Source organism: Thunnus thynnus, chromosome 18 (assembly GCF_963924715.1).
Source record: "Thunnus thynnus chromosome 18, fThuThy2.1, whole genome shotgun sequence".
NCBI lineage: Eukaryota > Metazoa > Chordata > Actinopteri > Scombriformes > Scombridae > Thunnus > Thunnus thynnus.
In genome coordinates, this window is record NC_089534.1 from 23,155,967 (window position 1) to 23,171,438 (window position 15,472).

The 15,472-nt window shown below is 38.7% G+C and overlaps 2 protein-coding genes across 2 annotated transcripts in view; one reads left to right on the forward strand and one right to left on the reverse strand.

The window, feature by feature from the left end:
• Positions 1–13,951, forward strand: part of LOC137169306 (formin-like) — a 33,746-nt gene extending 19,795 nt beyond the window's left edge. The window contains exons 8-19 of the mRNA XM_067572388.1: positions 218–305; positions 2,160–2,221; positions 2,323–2,411; positions 2,547–2,676; positions 2,999–3,145; positions 4,321–4,380; positions 4,684–4,804; positions 9,901–9,993; positions 11,449–11,500; positions 11,810–11,959; positions 12,607–12,688; positions 13,567–13,951. Of these exons, the coding sequence (XP_067428489.1) occupies positions 218–305; positions 2,160–2,221; positions 2,323–2,411; positions 2,547–2,676; positions 2,999–3,145; positions 4,321–4,380; positions 4,684–4,804; positions 9,901–9,993; positions 11,449–11,500; positions 11,810–11,959; positions 12,607–12,688; positions 13,567–13,611 (1,119 nt within the window). The 3' untranslated portion in view covers positions 13,612–13,951. The remainder of the gene's footprint in view (positions 1–217; positions 306–2,159; positions 2,222–2,322; positions 2,412–2,546; positions 2,677–2,998; positions 3,146–4,320; positions 4,381–4,683; positions 4,805–9,900; positions 9,994–11,448; positions 11,501–11,809; positions 11,960–12,606; positions 12,689–13,566) is intronic.
• Positions 13,952–14,224: 273 nt separating this feature from the next.
• grem1a (gremlin 1a, DAN family BMP antagonist) lies at positions 14,225–15,457 on the reverse strand. Its single transcript, XM_067572393.1, has 2 exons — positions 15,356–15,457; positions 14,225–15,220 (listed from the first exon to the last, which is right to left on the reverse strand). Exon 2 carries the CDS (start codon positions 15,210–15,212, stop codon positions 14,673–14,675), a length of 540 nt encoding a protein of 179 aa, XP_067428494.1. The 5' UTR covers positions 15,213–15,220; positions 15,356–15,457; the 3' UTR covers positions 14,225–14,672.
• Between the last annotated feature and the right edge of the window lie 15 nt (positions 15,458–15,472).

Below are 15,472 nucleotides of genomic sequence, written 5' to 3' on the forward strand. Positions count from 1 at the left end.
TTCAGATAAATCAATCCTTCATTCCTGACAACTCTGGTTACAGAAGCCAAAAGTGCTGATGCATTATGGTGAAGCAGACTGTGACCTGCGTTTGTTTTGCTCCATCTTTTCACAATAGACTGTCCATTAATGACTCACTAATGGTTTCAAGTTATAAGGTGGTCATGGTAACTCTAATGTGTGTGTGTGTGTGCGTGCGTGTATATGTGTGTGTTAGCTCATTAAGCTGCTGGAGGGTAAGCGTTCTCAGGCTGTGGGAATCCTCATATCAAGCCTCCACCTGGAGATGAAAGATATACAGCAAGGTGAGTCATAGAGCATTTCACTCATTCACATGTGTTGCTAGGAAACCATCTCAGGTCACAGCTCATTTCCTGTTAGCTGCTGATATGGACAGGACATAAAGTTGCAGTCATTTAGAAAGTTTATGTCTGAAAATGATAAATGGACAGTATACAACATGCTAAGATAAGGTACCACATGTTGGTACAACACAGTAAACATTCAAGTTTATTCAAGTTTAGGTTATATGTGTTTTAACCATGAAAAATACAGCTGAGTAAAATATATTTATTCAGGAGTACAAAACAAACACATATCATAACATCTAAAGTGTATGAGCGCATCAGAAATCTGAGTACAAGTTTGAATTTAAACTTTAAATGTCAAACTTTTTGCTGTTTTTGCTGTTTCCTTCATCATAATTTGTAAAAACAAAAGCCTTTTGTAGTCCATTCTTTTAAAGCAGTTTAACTCACAAATATAAGTAACCCTGTTCCAGCCTCACAGCATGTAGAACAGGGCTGCAGCCATTAGTCGATTAATTGATTAGTAGATCAAAAGAAAAGGAATCTGTTCAGTCTTTTTTCTAGCAAAACTGCCACAAATTCTCTGATTCTAGTCTTTCAAATGTGGGGATTTGCTGGTTTTCTTTATCATATATGACACTAAATTTAAATCTATTGGTTTTGGACTATTGGTCAGAAAAAACAAGTAAATTGAAGACATCACCATGGCCTCTGAGAAATTTTGAATGCCATTGTTTCACTATTTTTTTAATATTTCACTGACTAAATGATTAAGTGACTCACAGGTCAGGTTTCTAAACGTCGATTTTTCTAGATTAAACATTCAAACCTACATATCTTATACTGTTGACAAAGCAACTGGTATTTTAAAAATATAGATATCTTTAGATGTTTTCATTTTATGCGCTAGTGTTTTTCCAAATTTTGCATAAAGATGTATACTCTGATTATGATGGAAAAGCCTCTGTAATAACATTTAGACCATCATGAAAATCACTACTGCAACCTCAGAGAGTCTATGTAATCTAACACACATCATCTCATCTATCATATAAGACTTGAATTACTGTATATATCTTTCATCTGTAAACATTCAGGTAACCACAGCTCCCTGAACATCACCTTGTTTAACTTGAACCCCGGCATCACACTGAATCTACTCTGTATTTCACTCTGAATATGAGCCGTCGATATATTTCGAGTGGGATTAAAGGCTAAAACACACACCACAATGTCAGCAAGATAGTGACAGAGAAGCAATCTGCAGTACTAATCCCTAACTCACAAACCTTTGTAGCAAATAGTACATTGTGTTTCCCAGTGAGAGGAATGTGTTTCTTCTGGGAGCTGCAGTTCTCTGTTTGGCATCATCGCTTGACCTTATTTGTTCTTTCCAATAAATCAAACCCAACATCATCAGAGACCTTTTAAAGGACGTTTTATCTGAAGCTGATATGAGACTTCAGAAGTCCGAGTTAGTCAAATCATCTGATAGACCAGCTATTTAATTGGAGATACTGTTCCTTAAATTACTGCATATCTGCATAACACATCTGTGACATTTCTGCACTGCAAACTCTTGTTAATTACCAGCTGATGTACAGTATGTGAAAAATGAACAGCTGCAGGTGGCACTTGTGGGTGGTCGTCTTTTTTTGTTTTTTCGTCTGTTGATCTATGGCAGCTCTTTCTGCTCATGCTATTTACCCTGCTCTTTTATTTAAATTGATCATTGATCTTTGGAACTGATAGAAAAGTTCTGATGAACATACAGTGCAGGCTAAATCACTTGTGTTTAGTTGCTTTTATATTATTATTTAATTTTTTATCTTTTTATGAATCCGCTTGTAGCTGTACTGACTGTGGATCACTCTGTGGTGGACCTGGAGACCATTGAAGCTTTATATGAAAATGTATGTATGTTGGCACATGTTTGTTATATACTTTGAGTTTAATACATGTGTAGTAATACAATTATTAACCACTTATTAATGTCTTGTTGTCAATGTGTCAGAGGGCTCAGCCAGACGAGCTGGAGAGGATCAAGAAACACTACGAGACCTCAGAGGAAGAGGAAGTTAAACTGCTGGACAAACCTGAACAGTCAGTATCTCACCTGCTAACGGAAATGTTTAGAGACTCCACCAGTCATTGATAGTGTTTGCACTGGACAGGACAGACTGGACAGACAACATCATGACATTTTACAGGTTAACTGTTTGTGTGATTGCATTCCAGGTTCCTGTATGAGCTCTCTCAGATCCCAGACTTCGCAGGCAGAGCTCACTGCATCATCTTCCAGGCAACATTCATCGACGGGATCGCATCCATCCAACGCAAGCTCAACACAGTCTCCTCTGTCTGTAAAGTAAGAGGCAACACCTGACGGCAAACACACTCACCTTAAGAATGTTCATCTTGTTCTTATTTAGCTAGATTTGATTTAATGTGTTTTTGCTCTGTCTGATTACAATCAGATCATCTTCTGCATTTTAATTAAAAGGTTAAAATGAATAAAAAAATAAATAAAATTTAAAAAAAATGTATTTACATTTTATCACAAGGTATATACAGTGATAATACTTAAACCTCTCATTTGATATTATCGTCACATCTGTTAGTGACCACCAGCTGTGCGTACACCCTGTTAAAAAAAACCTGTTAACCTTGTGTTTGTGTTCTGTCTTGAGGCTCTGCTGGAGCGCGACGATGTGAGGGAGGTAATGGGACTGGTGTTGGCTCTGGGGAATCACATGAACGGTGGCAGCAGGACCAGAGGGCAAGCTGATGGCTTTGGCCTGGACATCCTCCCGAAACTCAAGGATGTCAAGAGCAGGGTAAGACCTTGAACACTGTAGGATTCTTTTCCTTGTCTTTTATCATGCTTTAGTACTTTGGAATTTACTTTAAGGGGTCATAATGTGCTTTTTGTGATTTTCTGTTATTTTGGTACTGTTATAATGTTGGATATCTATATTAAACATGGTCAAAGAGGTGAATGTTTGTAAAAATGCCACCTTCAAGTCAACAGCCCAACCTGCTCTGAACTCTCTGTTTGTAAAGTTACCTCTACTTCCTCCTTGTGATGACATCAGATCTTTCGCATGCCCACAAATCATCATCTGTTCTGTAACCTTTGTTGCTATGGTTGTTGCTGGGTTTTTTTTTTTTTCGGGTTGTTCATGTTGTTCAGTCTCATATTTGGGATCAGATTCATGTACAGATGTATTCTAGAAGTTTCCATTTTGAGTAAAGAATGAGAAAAAGAAGTAAAATCCTACTACTATTGTTTGTTTATGAAGTCTGCCGAAAAGCAGCTTCCTGAAGTTAGCCAATGAGAACAGAGTAGGCTCATCAGGAGGGGGGCCTTAAAGAGACAGGAGGTAAAACGGCCTGTTTCATACAGAGGCTGAACTGAGGGACTGCATAAACTGCCAGTATAAGATAAATAAGGAGTTTTTTAAACTGTAAATCATGCAAAGATATTCCAGTAGAGCCCCATAATGTAAATATAGACTTGGAAATGAGCATAATATTTCCTCTTTAAGATAATTTCCTCTGGAGCAGAGCAGAAGGGCAGCATACACGCTTACAGGAAAGGATACTTGTTGCTCATTGGACATTAGAATTGGCAATACAACCTTTGTTTTTCCACTTAATCACATGCTGAGTCAGCCTACTGGTTAAGACGCATGCCATATAACCGCAACATCCGGGGTTCAAATCCGGCTGTGGACCTTTATTGCATGTAACCCTCCCATCACTCTCTCCTTTCAATTGCCGCCATCTCTCCACTCTCCCTATAATAAAGGTATAAAATGCCTACATGCCAAGTCATCTGTCTTATGGCTGATACCATTTTCTCTGTGCATGCAATCCTATAGTCATATCTATCTCATCTATCTGGAAAAGGGAAAATACATGTTAATGCATGGTTAGCAGAGGCAGTGAACTCTAATGTTTTACTTTAAACTGCCGCACTTTTGAACTGCTTACTGCATTTTTTCTTTAGGACAATCGCATCAGCCTGGTGGACTACGTGGTGTCGTACTACCTGCACAATGTGGACAAGGTATTGAAAAAGAAAAAAAAGCACAGTTATTGACATGTTGTTTTGTATAACTCTACATGAATTTGATGCATTTATATTGTTTTATTTGAATATTTGTTATTCATCAAATTCACAGAAGAACAATGGTTGGGTGTGCTTATAAAAACAAACTGTCACACAAAATGAATTTCAAGCCTATTATTGGTGTTCACCAACATGAAAGAAGTTCTAGCTTGTTTCCTGTGTCCTGAGATAACAATGAATTTTTTCGTCCCTGATTTAAGAGTGATGTTTTGTTGCTTTGTTATGATTGGATTCCACCAGAATGCCGGCACAGACAAGAGCATGTTCCCCCTTCCTGAACCTCAGGACGTCTTCCTGGCAGCGCAGGTCGAGTTTGATGACCTCAGCAGAGACCTGAGACTGCTTGGACGAGATCTGACAAGTATGTGATGTCACTACCGCAACATTTACAGCTCCTATCTACTCCAGCTCCTTTTTTTGTGAAGACTTGCAGAGTAATGAATACCTATACTTTTCTCCCCCTTTCGGTTTATTATATTAGTCGGTTACACACATTCCCCAAAACATGAAATCCACATTGTGCAGACAGACGGTGAGCTTCAGCATCCATGTGACTTTGTGACCTGTAATAGTCTCGCCTTGTGGTCATTTTGTTGTGTGTTTTTGTTTGAAAACCTCAGCCAGCCTGTGAAACTCTATCACTGTGATTTTTGTGTTGCTCTTGAGAGGTTCCCACAGACCAAACCTCGGCCTAGTCTGGCATCGTTTTTCCTCAGACAACCCCCCATCCCTCCCCACATCTCACCACCCTGGTTTCCCATCACGGGCCCCAGCCATTGAGTAACTGTTTATACTTTGTGCTAAAGGCCTGCTTCTTTGACCAAACTCGCGTTAGCTAAAGCCCCAGAACAAAAGATTTCCTCTCGTCTTTCTTATCCTTCTCGCCTGTTCTCTTCTCTTCCTTAAGTGTGCCCATATGACGCCATTCAGCATGCCAGCCAGTTAAACCAGACAAGTCATGCTGAGGACAATGCTTACATGTACAGTATACGATTGTGAGTGAGTGCATTGTTGTATCTTTATGTATACATGTGTTTTTGCATGCATTTCATTGCATGTGTGTTTATTTGTGCACTGCATGCGCGTGTATTCAGAGACTAGTAGGAGTCTTGCTGCTGATACTGGCCTGGCGCCTTTCAGATCCAGCTCCTAATCCTCCTGCCCATCAGATCTCCCATCGTTGTGCCTTTGTGCCCCTGTCGCCAGAGCAGGGAGACCATAGCTTCCCACTTATGTAATCTCCAGACCTCTCATATCTGTAGTATCTCTGCACGGGCCTCTGCAGAGATGCACGGATCCTTAACCTGCTCGGCTGTATCACCTGGGCTCCAGTGTGGCCCCCAGATGTGTGCCACAGATAGGATTCTTTACCTCTCAACACAGATTTGTCTTATCAGCCCGTCTACCCAAACCACCGTGTAATCTGGATCGCCCCATCGCAGGTTCCTTTTGTTCTGCCCGTTTGAACCGCCCTCATGCCTGCTTTTGTCGTTCTTCACTCTCCCTGTGTTCTCTCTTCGGTTGATATGAAATGTTTCCCAACATTCATCTTGAATGAAGACTTTTAAGGAAATGAGACCTTAAGACTCCAAAATGTATGACTTTAAAAAGGTGTCAGAAGAAGAGAAAATATTTAAAGTTTAAAGGGTCAGTTCACCCAAATCACTACTAAAAAAAAGTGGTAAATTGAATTAGATTTGGTTTTATTTTATTTCTGCCTCCACCCTTAGATAATAGAAATGAATAGAATTTGACTCTTTTTATTGGAACTAGTTATAACTGAATAATACTTGATTTTTGAGGTTGATTCCAAAACTGATATGTGAGAGTTTACAGCAGTATTACTTTATTTTTTTGGCCACCGGAGGGCAGTGGAACACACTCTAAACACAATATTGACATATTATCACCTTATATATACCGATATGTTAGTAGACACATCCAGCAGACACAGAGGAATATTATCATTCATTTCGAGTCGTGTTTCTGTCCAGCTGATGTATGTAAGTCTCCTCTCAGCTTTGTTTTGGTCTTCATCAACTCCTGAGAAAAATATGTGGCTCCACTGTGGTCACTAGCTAGTTGTCTGCCTGCTCTTTAGTGCTGGGCAGGTGGGCTTAATAAAGCTTTTTGTGAAAACTGTAGCAATATGTCTATGACAGGCTTTAGAACAAATTTTTCAACCAAAAACATAGTCCCAACTGCAATGAATGACGTCAAGCTGTGTGGCGTAAACACAGGTACTGTTTCTGAAAAGAGATCTTGATGTTTTAGTTTAATTTTTCATTTTCATTTGGGTGAAATGACTCTTGAAAAACTATCACTGTTGTTGGTGAGATTCTGTTTTATTCCCATTAACTTTGCTTTTGATATATTGCTTTCATTTATTTCTATGATCATACAGTATTTAGACTACATATACTCTAAGTTTTAGTCAAGTTAAGCCACTTTTATTTATACAGTATAGTTTAAAATCATAATCAGTAAATCATCTGACACCCTCAGTCCTTAGATCTTTTGTTCAGATTAGTAAAATTCAACTAGTTTTCTAGTTTGTTGTTGTATTTTTTATGTCATGCTCACTTTCTGTGAATTAATAACTTTTAAAAGATTTATGTATCTGTGGAATCTTGTTATGCTATTGTGATTTATGAGGTGACTGATAATCAAAACCTTGAAACCTCACTTCAGTATGCATCCATCCTTCACTATGAAACCAAATCACCACTTCAGGGCAGTTTGTGTAATTTCAGTCTCACATCTGAAAGCACCCGGCTCTGTTTATGAGAAGGTCTGTAACCCTCTTCAGTCAGAAATAAGCAAACATTTTTCAGGCACAAAAGGCAGACAAAAGAAAAGAACGGCTCGCCACACAATATAGAGAGAGATACCCGCCTCCAAAGTTTACACAAATCCTGAATGAAAACAGTATTCTTTTGTAATCTTATCTGGGAGATGTTGATCGAGCGTCGGGGCGGGGTGGTGGAGTGGGGGGCCAGGGGCTCGGCTCCCTCTCCAGCCTCTATTATGACTGGCTCAGCAGACTGGCTCCTCTGATCCACTGATTGGACACAGAGCAACACGGAGCCACAGACTGGCAGGGGAAGAGAGAGAGAGGGAGTAGAGTTTGCAGTCGCCATCTCAAGGTGAATCTCAATAAGTGATATCTAAAGAGGAAGCTGTGCTGATAACCTCCTGCTCAGGCACAGGTGGAGTTAGTTTAACCCAGCACTCTCTCTTCTTACTCCGTCTGTCTCTCTTTCTGTCCTTCATGGGGAGGGGTTGATGCTGCTCATTCAAGTTTAAAAAAAAAAAAAGCAAGTGACTTATCAGTTTAAATCTCAAACACTGGAGAGACTGGTGGGAAAATGATTCAGTTCACAGGAGGCGACATCTCAAAACTTAGGAATGAAATCCAAAAGAGAGAAAGTTTTCTGTCCACTGAAGGCAGGACTGAATTTCTCCAACAACACTAAGAACAAAACGTGATAGTTCAAGCAGTGTGCAGTTTAAAGGCACTTCATTTTATTCACCATGAGGAGTAATACTCAGCCTGTGAAAACAGTTTTCAGTGGCTCTGGAGGGAACTCTCTAAAGTCTGAGGAAAAACCCTTGATGTTGTCATAGCGATGTCATTGGTATAGGCTTGGTGACTACAAATTTATACTGTAAATCCCTCCAGACATGTTTTAAGACATATGAAATGCTCTGCTTTGAATAATAATGTGTTTTTCACTGAAAAGTTCAGTTAAGTAGATAAAAATTCTTAAAATGTTATCTGCTCCTTCTCCCTCATTGAAAAATCCAGAATCTATGAATATGCAGACATCTTGTTTTTAAAAGTTGAATAGCTGGATATGAGATGTTTCCTACTTCACTATTCTCAGTGTATGTGCGCTGGAGGTTTCAAGTTTCCACATCACACTTGTGTAAGGGGAATCAGACTCTGGTTTGTTTTCCCCCTTGGTGCGATTCGTTTGGGCAGATCTGAACACAGCAATCATACTTTCGTGTGGCTCAAAGCAACTGTACAGTGACCCTTTGAGGAATTGCCCCGGTTTGATCCCACACACACTCTGGAGCGGTTCGTTTGAGGTGGGTACGTGATCTGACCCAACTACAAGGCGTAGTCTATAAGTTTGAGCTCAGTGGTTGTCATAGCGAAGTGTTATTTGCCTGCTGGGATGAGGATGAGCAAAATCAACAGCTGCTAGCTGGAGAATTAATGAAGGTCACTAGTCCAACCTGGACTAGTGCAACAATATGTTTCATTTTTGACATTTGGCAGATAGGACCTTCTTCAGGACCTTCTTCCTGTGTTTGTGTTCTTGCCCCCATCCCAGACACATCTGATCCATATGTGGAGTGAACATTCTCACGTGGCTTGTTGTAATGAATTTTGGTTCACTTGGATTTTTCTGTGTTAAACGAAACAAGCCAAGGAAAATGCACCAAGTTTACCAACTCATCCACTGATATAGACCAGAGCAAACAAACTACAAGTTTGAAAACACCCCAAGTTGCATACTGGACCATGACTGGCTCCAAATGAGTTGTGATGTCACAAATATGCTTGTAGGTACACACCTTAAACTTTCCCCCTTTGGCAAATGAATTTGAAAACAGCCTTCTAGTGTAAAACTTGTGTCTTTTAAGTGTAAGTGGACTTTAGGAGAAGTGGGTGTTTACCAGGCAGGGAGATTCTAACAAAAGATGATGCGTTATGGGAAATATTATGGACTATAAATCTGCTTTACCAATTTTGACAATTAATCTGTCTCTCCAGGTCACCCAATTTAATGAAAGTGCAATACTAGGTCATATGAGTGACCTTTAAGGATCCACTTCTGGGTATCAAAGTCCCACAAGTAAATAATGTCTTTCTATCTAAACAAGCAAAACAGCAAAATTGCCTCATTCTGGTTTAACCAGTTGTTTACTTCTGTGTGAGATCCTTTTTTCATGAGGAGCAGACATTGCTGTGATGCTTCTGCTCTACACTTCACCTGTTCAGCACTGTAATGTCTTCCTTCTTAGATTTTCTGTTTGTTAAGTTTGGGTTTCTGTAAGTGGCTGAAACTTCACCAATGCAGAAGTGTTTAGTCTCTCGTTCCTGGTTCATCAAAGTCCTCTAATTGCTGCAAACACACAATAAACTTACTGCTTACATCCTGGGCCTACAGGAAATCTGCAACAGATTACATTTTAGCAGCAAATGTAAAAGACGTTCAAGATTTAGTGTGTAAACATAAGTTGAAATCACTACTGTGTGTTGTTTCATCACTACTGTTTGTTGTTTCATTGCTACCATTTCCTCCATTTCTTTAAGAAAAGATAAAATTTAGTTGTGGAGGAAAAACTCCACAACTAAACTTTATCTTTTCTTAAACTCAATGACTGAAATTGAAATACGGTTTTCAATTTTCTAAATCCTTGTTTGTTTGTTTTTTCTTTTAGGATGTGAAAAGGATGTACAGAAGGTTTGCTCTGACTCTCCTGAAGAACACCTGCAGCCGTTTAAGGACAAGATGGAGGCTTTTGTTCTCAGTGGTGAGTAGTTGCAGTCATGTTCTCTGCATCCAAAAAAAGTACGTGTCACTTTTAGCGGGTCTGTAGTTTGGGTCAATATCTGACTAATACAAACTAGACCAAAAGCATGAGATGTGTTGAAAGTAACACACCAAACTTATGTACCATTCAGAGTGACTACAGGTTTTTGCTAGTTAGGTTTATGACTTTCAAGTTACTTTTTGGTGTAACATTAAAGATTAGTTTCATCTTTGATATAAAACTGAATAGAGAGAATAGAGAAGGCAGAACCTGCATCAGACTTTACTTCTATTGTGTTGAAACACTTGGGGGGGAAACTGTTTGTAAGGCAGCACTGAAGATATTTTACTCTGTGGATTCAGATATTTAGATTTAAATGCTTTTGAGTCTTTTTAAGAATCTGTTAATCCTAATTTTATTCAGTTATAAATAAATGTTAATGCAAATTTCCCAACAATGGCTTTGAAATAGTCTTCTTCCAGAAACCTGCAGCCCCCATCAGTCAATATATGGCTCCTCTAAATGATTCTGTTGTCTCTACTAGTTGTCAGAAAAACATAGGCTTCATCCTGTTACTTGCCTGATTATCTACATTATGTCCCTTTTGCTTTTTCATGGAGTGTTTTTGGTATCTGTGTGTCTGTGTGTGTGGGAGATAGGATGGATTCAGAGTAATGGCTAGACGCTCAGATAGGGATCAGACAGATTTGGCAATGATTGAGACACTCAGGCACTGGGAGTCTGTTCGCCCACTGCAAAAAACACCTTAGTCATCCAGCTAAACTTATCTAAATCAATGGCAATAGAGAAGAGTCTCCCATCCCCTGTTACTCAAATCATGTGGATTTATGATAATTGATTATGTTAATTCATTTTTGTGACACATTTAAAGCTCTGAAGCTCCTAAAGTGCAATGTGAGTGCTCCGTTCAGACAAAGATGGACTCATTAATAGTTGAGCTTTTGGCATAAAACATAATTTTACTGACAGATTTCTCACAACCACAGTTAACTAAATCACTCTATTTTATCAGAGAATAAGTTTTAATTGAAAAAGATTCAGGAAATTCCATTTAAATTGTACTGGAATAAAGTGAAAAGATCTCAGTAAAGTGGACATTTTTAAACATTTGCTTCAACAGAAATCAGAATTTGAGTTAAATAACTTTGAGTAAATGATTTGTTGATGTTGAACAGAATCCGACAACATTACAGGCAGAGAGACATAGTCAGTGATTTACGTGTTATGCTGTGATAATGACATTGCAATTTGAAAGTGGCAGTAAGAATGGCTCCATAGCTGTTTTGAAGAAGCTAGATGGTTGTCTGGCTCCATTTGACAAGGTGATCATCATCATACAAGAGGTTCTTATTGTGGTCCTATGAGTATTTATATCATGGGGATTATAGCTGTTTAAAATATAATCTGTCTTCTTTGTCTCTTTTTTTCTTCCAGCACGAAAAGAACACGCTGATGCTTCCTATGAGTTGATGACTGCACAAAAAAGGTTGGAGAAATAAATTATTCTGTCCTTTGTATGCTTCACACTCACACAAATTGTTTCTGACATCAAAATCTCCTCAAGCAAACACATGATGGTTGGAAAAAGTTTGGAAACCTTTAAACAAACTTTGAAGTGACATGAAGATTTTTAGGTCCTGATTTGATGAAGCGAAGCAGGCAGCTGCCATGAACGAATATGGACATCAATGTCAACTTTTTTTTTTTTCTGACCATATTTCACCATAACAACTTTTTCTAAACTAAACTAAAAGCAAAGTTTTTCTCTCTTCCCCGACCCCTTCTTGCTGCTCAGTTTTCAGGACTTGGTTCTGTACTTTGGACTGAGGCCTAAGACGGGAGACAAGGAGGTGACAGCTGGTCATTTCTTCATGCTCTGGTTCGAGTTTTGCGCCGACTTCAAGACCAGGTGGAAGAGGGAGAACAAGAACATCTCTAATGAGAGGTATCTGTCTGTATATGTGTCTAGAACCACCATGTTTTTGAAATGATCACTTCAACTTATTCAATTCAGGAAATAGGTGCTCTTTCTTCATCTTATCAATTTATCTGGAAAAAGTGGGAATGCATAATCCCCACAGAGATTAAGCAATTATTATTATTATTATTATTATTATTATTATTATTATTATTATTATTATTATTATTATTAATGTTATTATTACTACTACTACTATTATTATTATTGTTGTTGTTGTTGTTGTTGTTGTTGTTGATATTATTAATAATTATATCTGTTTGTATTACTGTTTATTGCTTGTTGTCAATGTGAGCCAGGTAACAGTTTCTCTTTAGAATATAAGGTTAACCTTAATCTTGGACCTCTATGCAATTTTGTTGTGGCTGATGTATGAACTACAGTCAATATTGCGTCTTTGGAAATAATTATTTTTGATCAATCAAAACAAACTTGTATCGGTGCCAGTTTTATTCATATGTTTCTGTTTGCATAGGAGTGATGAGAGAAAGATGCTCATCTTACACAAATTAATAACTTACACACTGGGAGGGATTGATTCATTGACGCTCTGAAGTAATAAAGAGATATTTTTAAATGCTGTCCTGTTAATAATCTGACACATATAATTTCAGGTTAAAAGAGGCTCAGCTATCCGTGAAGAGGATCACAGGAGAGAAGAAAGTTGAGACCAGAAAGATTAACCCCAACAGTCTGGTAAGATAGAGTTCATAAAGGCACAGAAATGTGTCTAAATTCACAATACAATTCATGTGAAAGGACACGTTCACAATTTTTAAGACAAGTCTGTTTTCAGTCAGTCAGGAGCCCAAATGAACATATTCACATGTTTTTCTTGTTGTACTCATTCCTCCTGTTCATACTGAACATTAGAAGATCTCTTCATAATGCATTTACAATGTAAGTGATGGGGAACAAAATCCACAGTCCTCCTTCTGTGCAAAAATGTTTATCTGAAGCTAATATGAAGCTTCAGCCGTCCAAATGAGTCAAATCAAGTAGATATATTTCAACATTACAGTGTTTTTAGTGCCAAAGTTCCTCTTTTTGTTACGACACTTCCACCACAGCTCAACAGGGAAACACTGTCTGAGGAAACACAAAGAGGGAATTTGATGCTAAAAAGACTGTAAATGTGGCAAATGTCCACTTTATTTTACTAAATAAAGTGGCTGAAGCTTAATATTATCTTCAGATAAACTTTTAAAAATATTTTTGCTCAAAACAAGATTTGTAGATTTTGGCCCCCATCACTTAACATTGTAAGTGCACTATGAAGGGATCCTCTAATGGTCAGTATGAACAGGAGGAATGATTACAGAGAACAAAACTTGTTTCATTGTTCATTTGGGCTCCTGACTGTTGCTTTAACTGTTGTTTTAAGAAAGACTTGAAAAATGTAAACCTGTCCTTTAACACCAGGTGCACTGTTTTAAGTAGAAAATATGACTTTATTTAGACAGCACATATTACAAAATCCTAGTCCGTCGTGCTGCATTTAATAAATTAGTACAAAATTCTGTGTAGTGTTTTTGTCCGTGTTGATAAGTCCTTTCATGTTTTTCTACCAACAGAAAGAGCGACTGCGCCAGAAAGAAGCCAGCATGTCCTCAACTTAAACTCAGGAGGTATAAATCTGTAACATTAAGAGGATCATACAGTAACAATAATACAACAATCCTCGCCAACATTTCCTCGGTGGACACAACATAAACCTTTTATATTTTTAATATGTTCATGGACTAATGCCATCTATTAACTGGCAGCTTTATGTTATATAATTTACCACCCAAAAATGTATTTAAATTATAAAGACTGAAAATAAATCTTTTGTGCAATATGTAGACATTAGTGATAGTTTCAACTGTGTATAGATTCTTACATTTTGCATTGATTCTGACATGTGTAGTCTAAGATTTTGCAATATTTTTCCACAAATAAAATCACCGATCAGAAAAATTGTGATGTACAGTAAATAGCTTGAAAACGCTTTTATTCACAAGCAACTTTACAATACATGATACACACATTATACAAAGTTGTAAAATGAAGTGGCATTTAGCAGTGCAGGTTGTAAAAAAAAAATAAAAAAAAATCTTTATATCATCAAAGCCCTCAGCTCACATCCCACACAGTGGAAACAATACAACCATTCAAAGTCCTTTGAAGATCCTCACACATTATCTGATGAGGTTGACATTTCTGTACACGTCTTGCACTCCCACACCATCTTGTCTGTTGCCAGATGTCTGCAACAAATATTATGAATTGTTACAGCCTCAACCTAAAACTTGCTTTCACTGACACTCAAAGAGTTCACTAAACTAAAACTTTGTCAAAGTCCAACAAATCTGTTAACACAAATAAAATGACTTTCTGGTTACGGTATATTTGGTATTTGGTTGGTGTGATAAGTTATTAGTTGCAGGTGAAACCATCATCTCAGAGGAAACATGACACCTGAATCAATAACTTTGTTTATCAGCAGAATTAGTGGTAAATTCAGTATCTTCTCTCCTTTATAATGGTAAAAAGGACAAGATGTTTGATCTCATTTAAGTTCCTCACTTTCTCATTCCCACTTCATTCTCATGTGTCCCTTTTTTATTTTTTGCAAAGCTGCACTTTCCTTCACACAGAAGGGAATATATATTATCGGCCAGCATGTGTTAGTTTGCGTCTAGTCCGTATCTATTGTTGTGCAGCGGCACTGCTTTACGCGCTGGACCCGTTTCTTCCTGGTACTGGGCGTCTGTCCCGGGCAGAAGAGGGTGTAAGTGACGGTGCTGAAGGTTTTGGGTTTGCAGGCGGAGCAGGACTGAAAAGCGTTTCCGTCCTGGTAGATATGCCGCGGGATGTAGAAGGAGTTGCACTGGCCGTAGCAAAACCGGTTGATGATGGTGCGGCTCAGGCATCCTTCCTCGTGGATGGTTTGCTTGAGCGGCTGTGTCTTGCACCAGTCCAGCCGCAGGTACCGACGCTCCGTGACGTGCAGCGCCTCCTGACTGGACTCCAGCACCTCATCGGTTGTGGTCGCGGGCCCATTCCCGCGAGAAATGAATCCACTGATAGGAGGTTGTTGACACCTGTCCGATTCATTCGGGCTGTATTTGTTTGGGTGTGGGAAAGCGCCTTGAAAGGTCGCGGCATCTGTACTCCTCGGCGGGCTGAGCAGCAGCGCCAAAACTATGGCAGAGGTCATTAGACACGACGTTCTCATCGCTGAAGCTGAAAGAAAAACAACATACAAGTTAATCACTGATGGGGAGCATTTTACGCACCAATTTTACGCGCGCATTACGCATTTTCCAAACGCGCTGTACATGATTATTTACGAATTAGGTTTAACAAACTAATAGTTACCTGTTGTTTATCCAAACTCCTTACAAGAAAACGTGATCCAGACAGACAGTTTACAGCATGTGTTTCTTCCGCAGGTCCTGCGTCCTCTGTAGTGGCTTAACGACTGACACTGTGAGC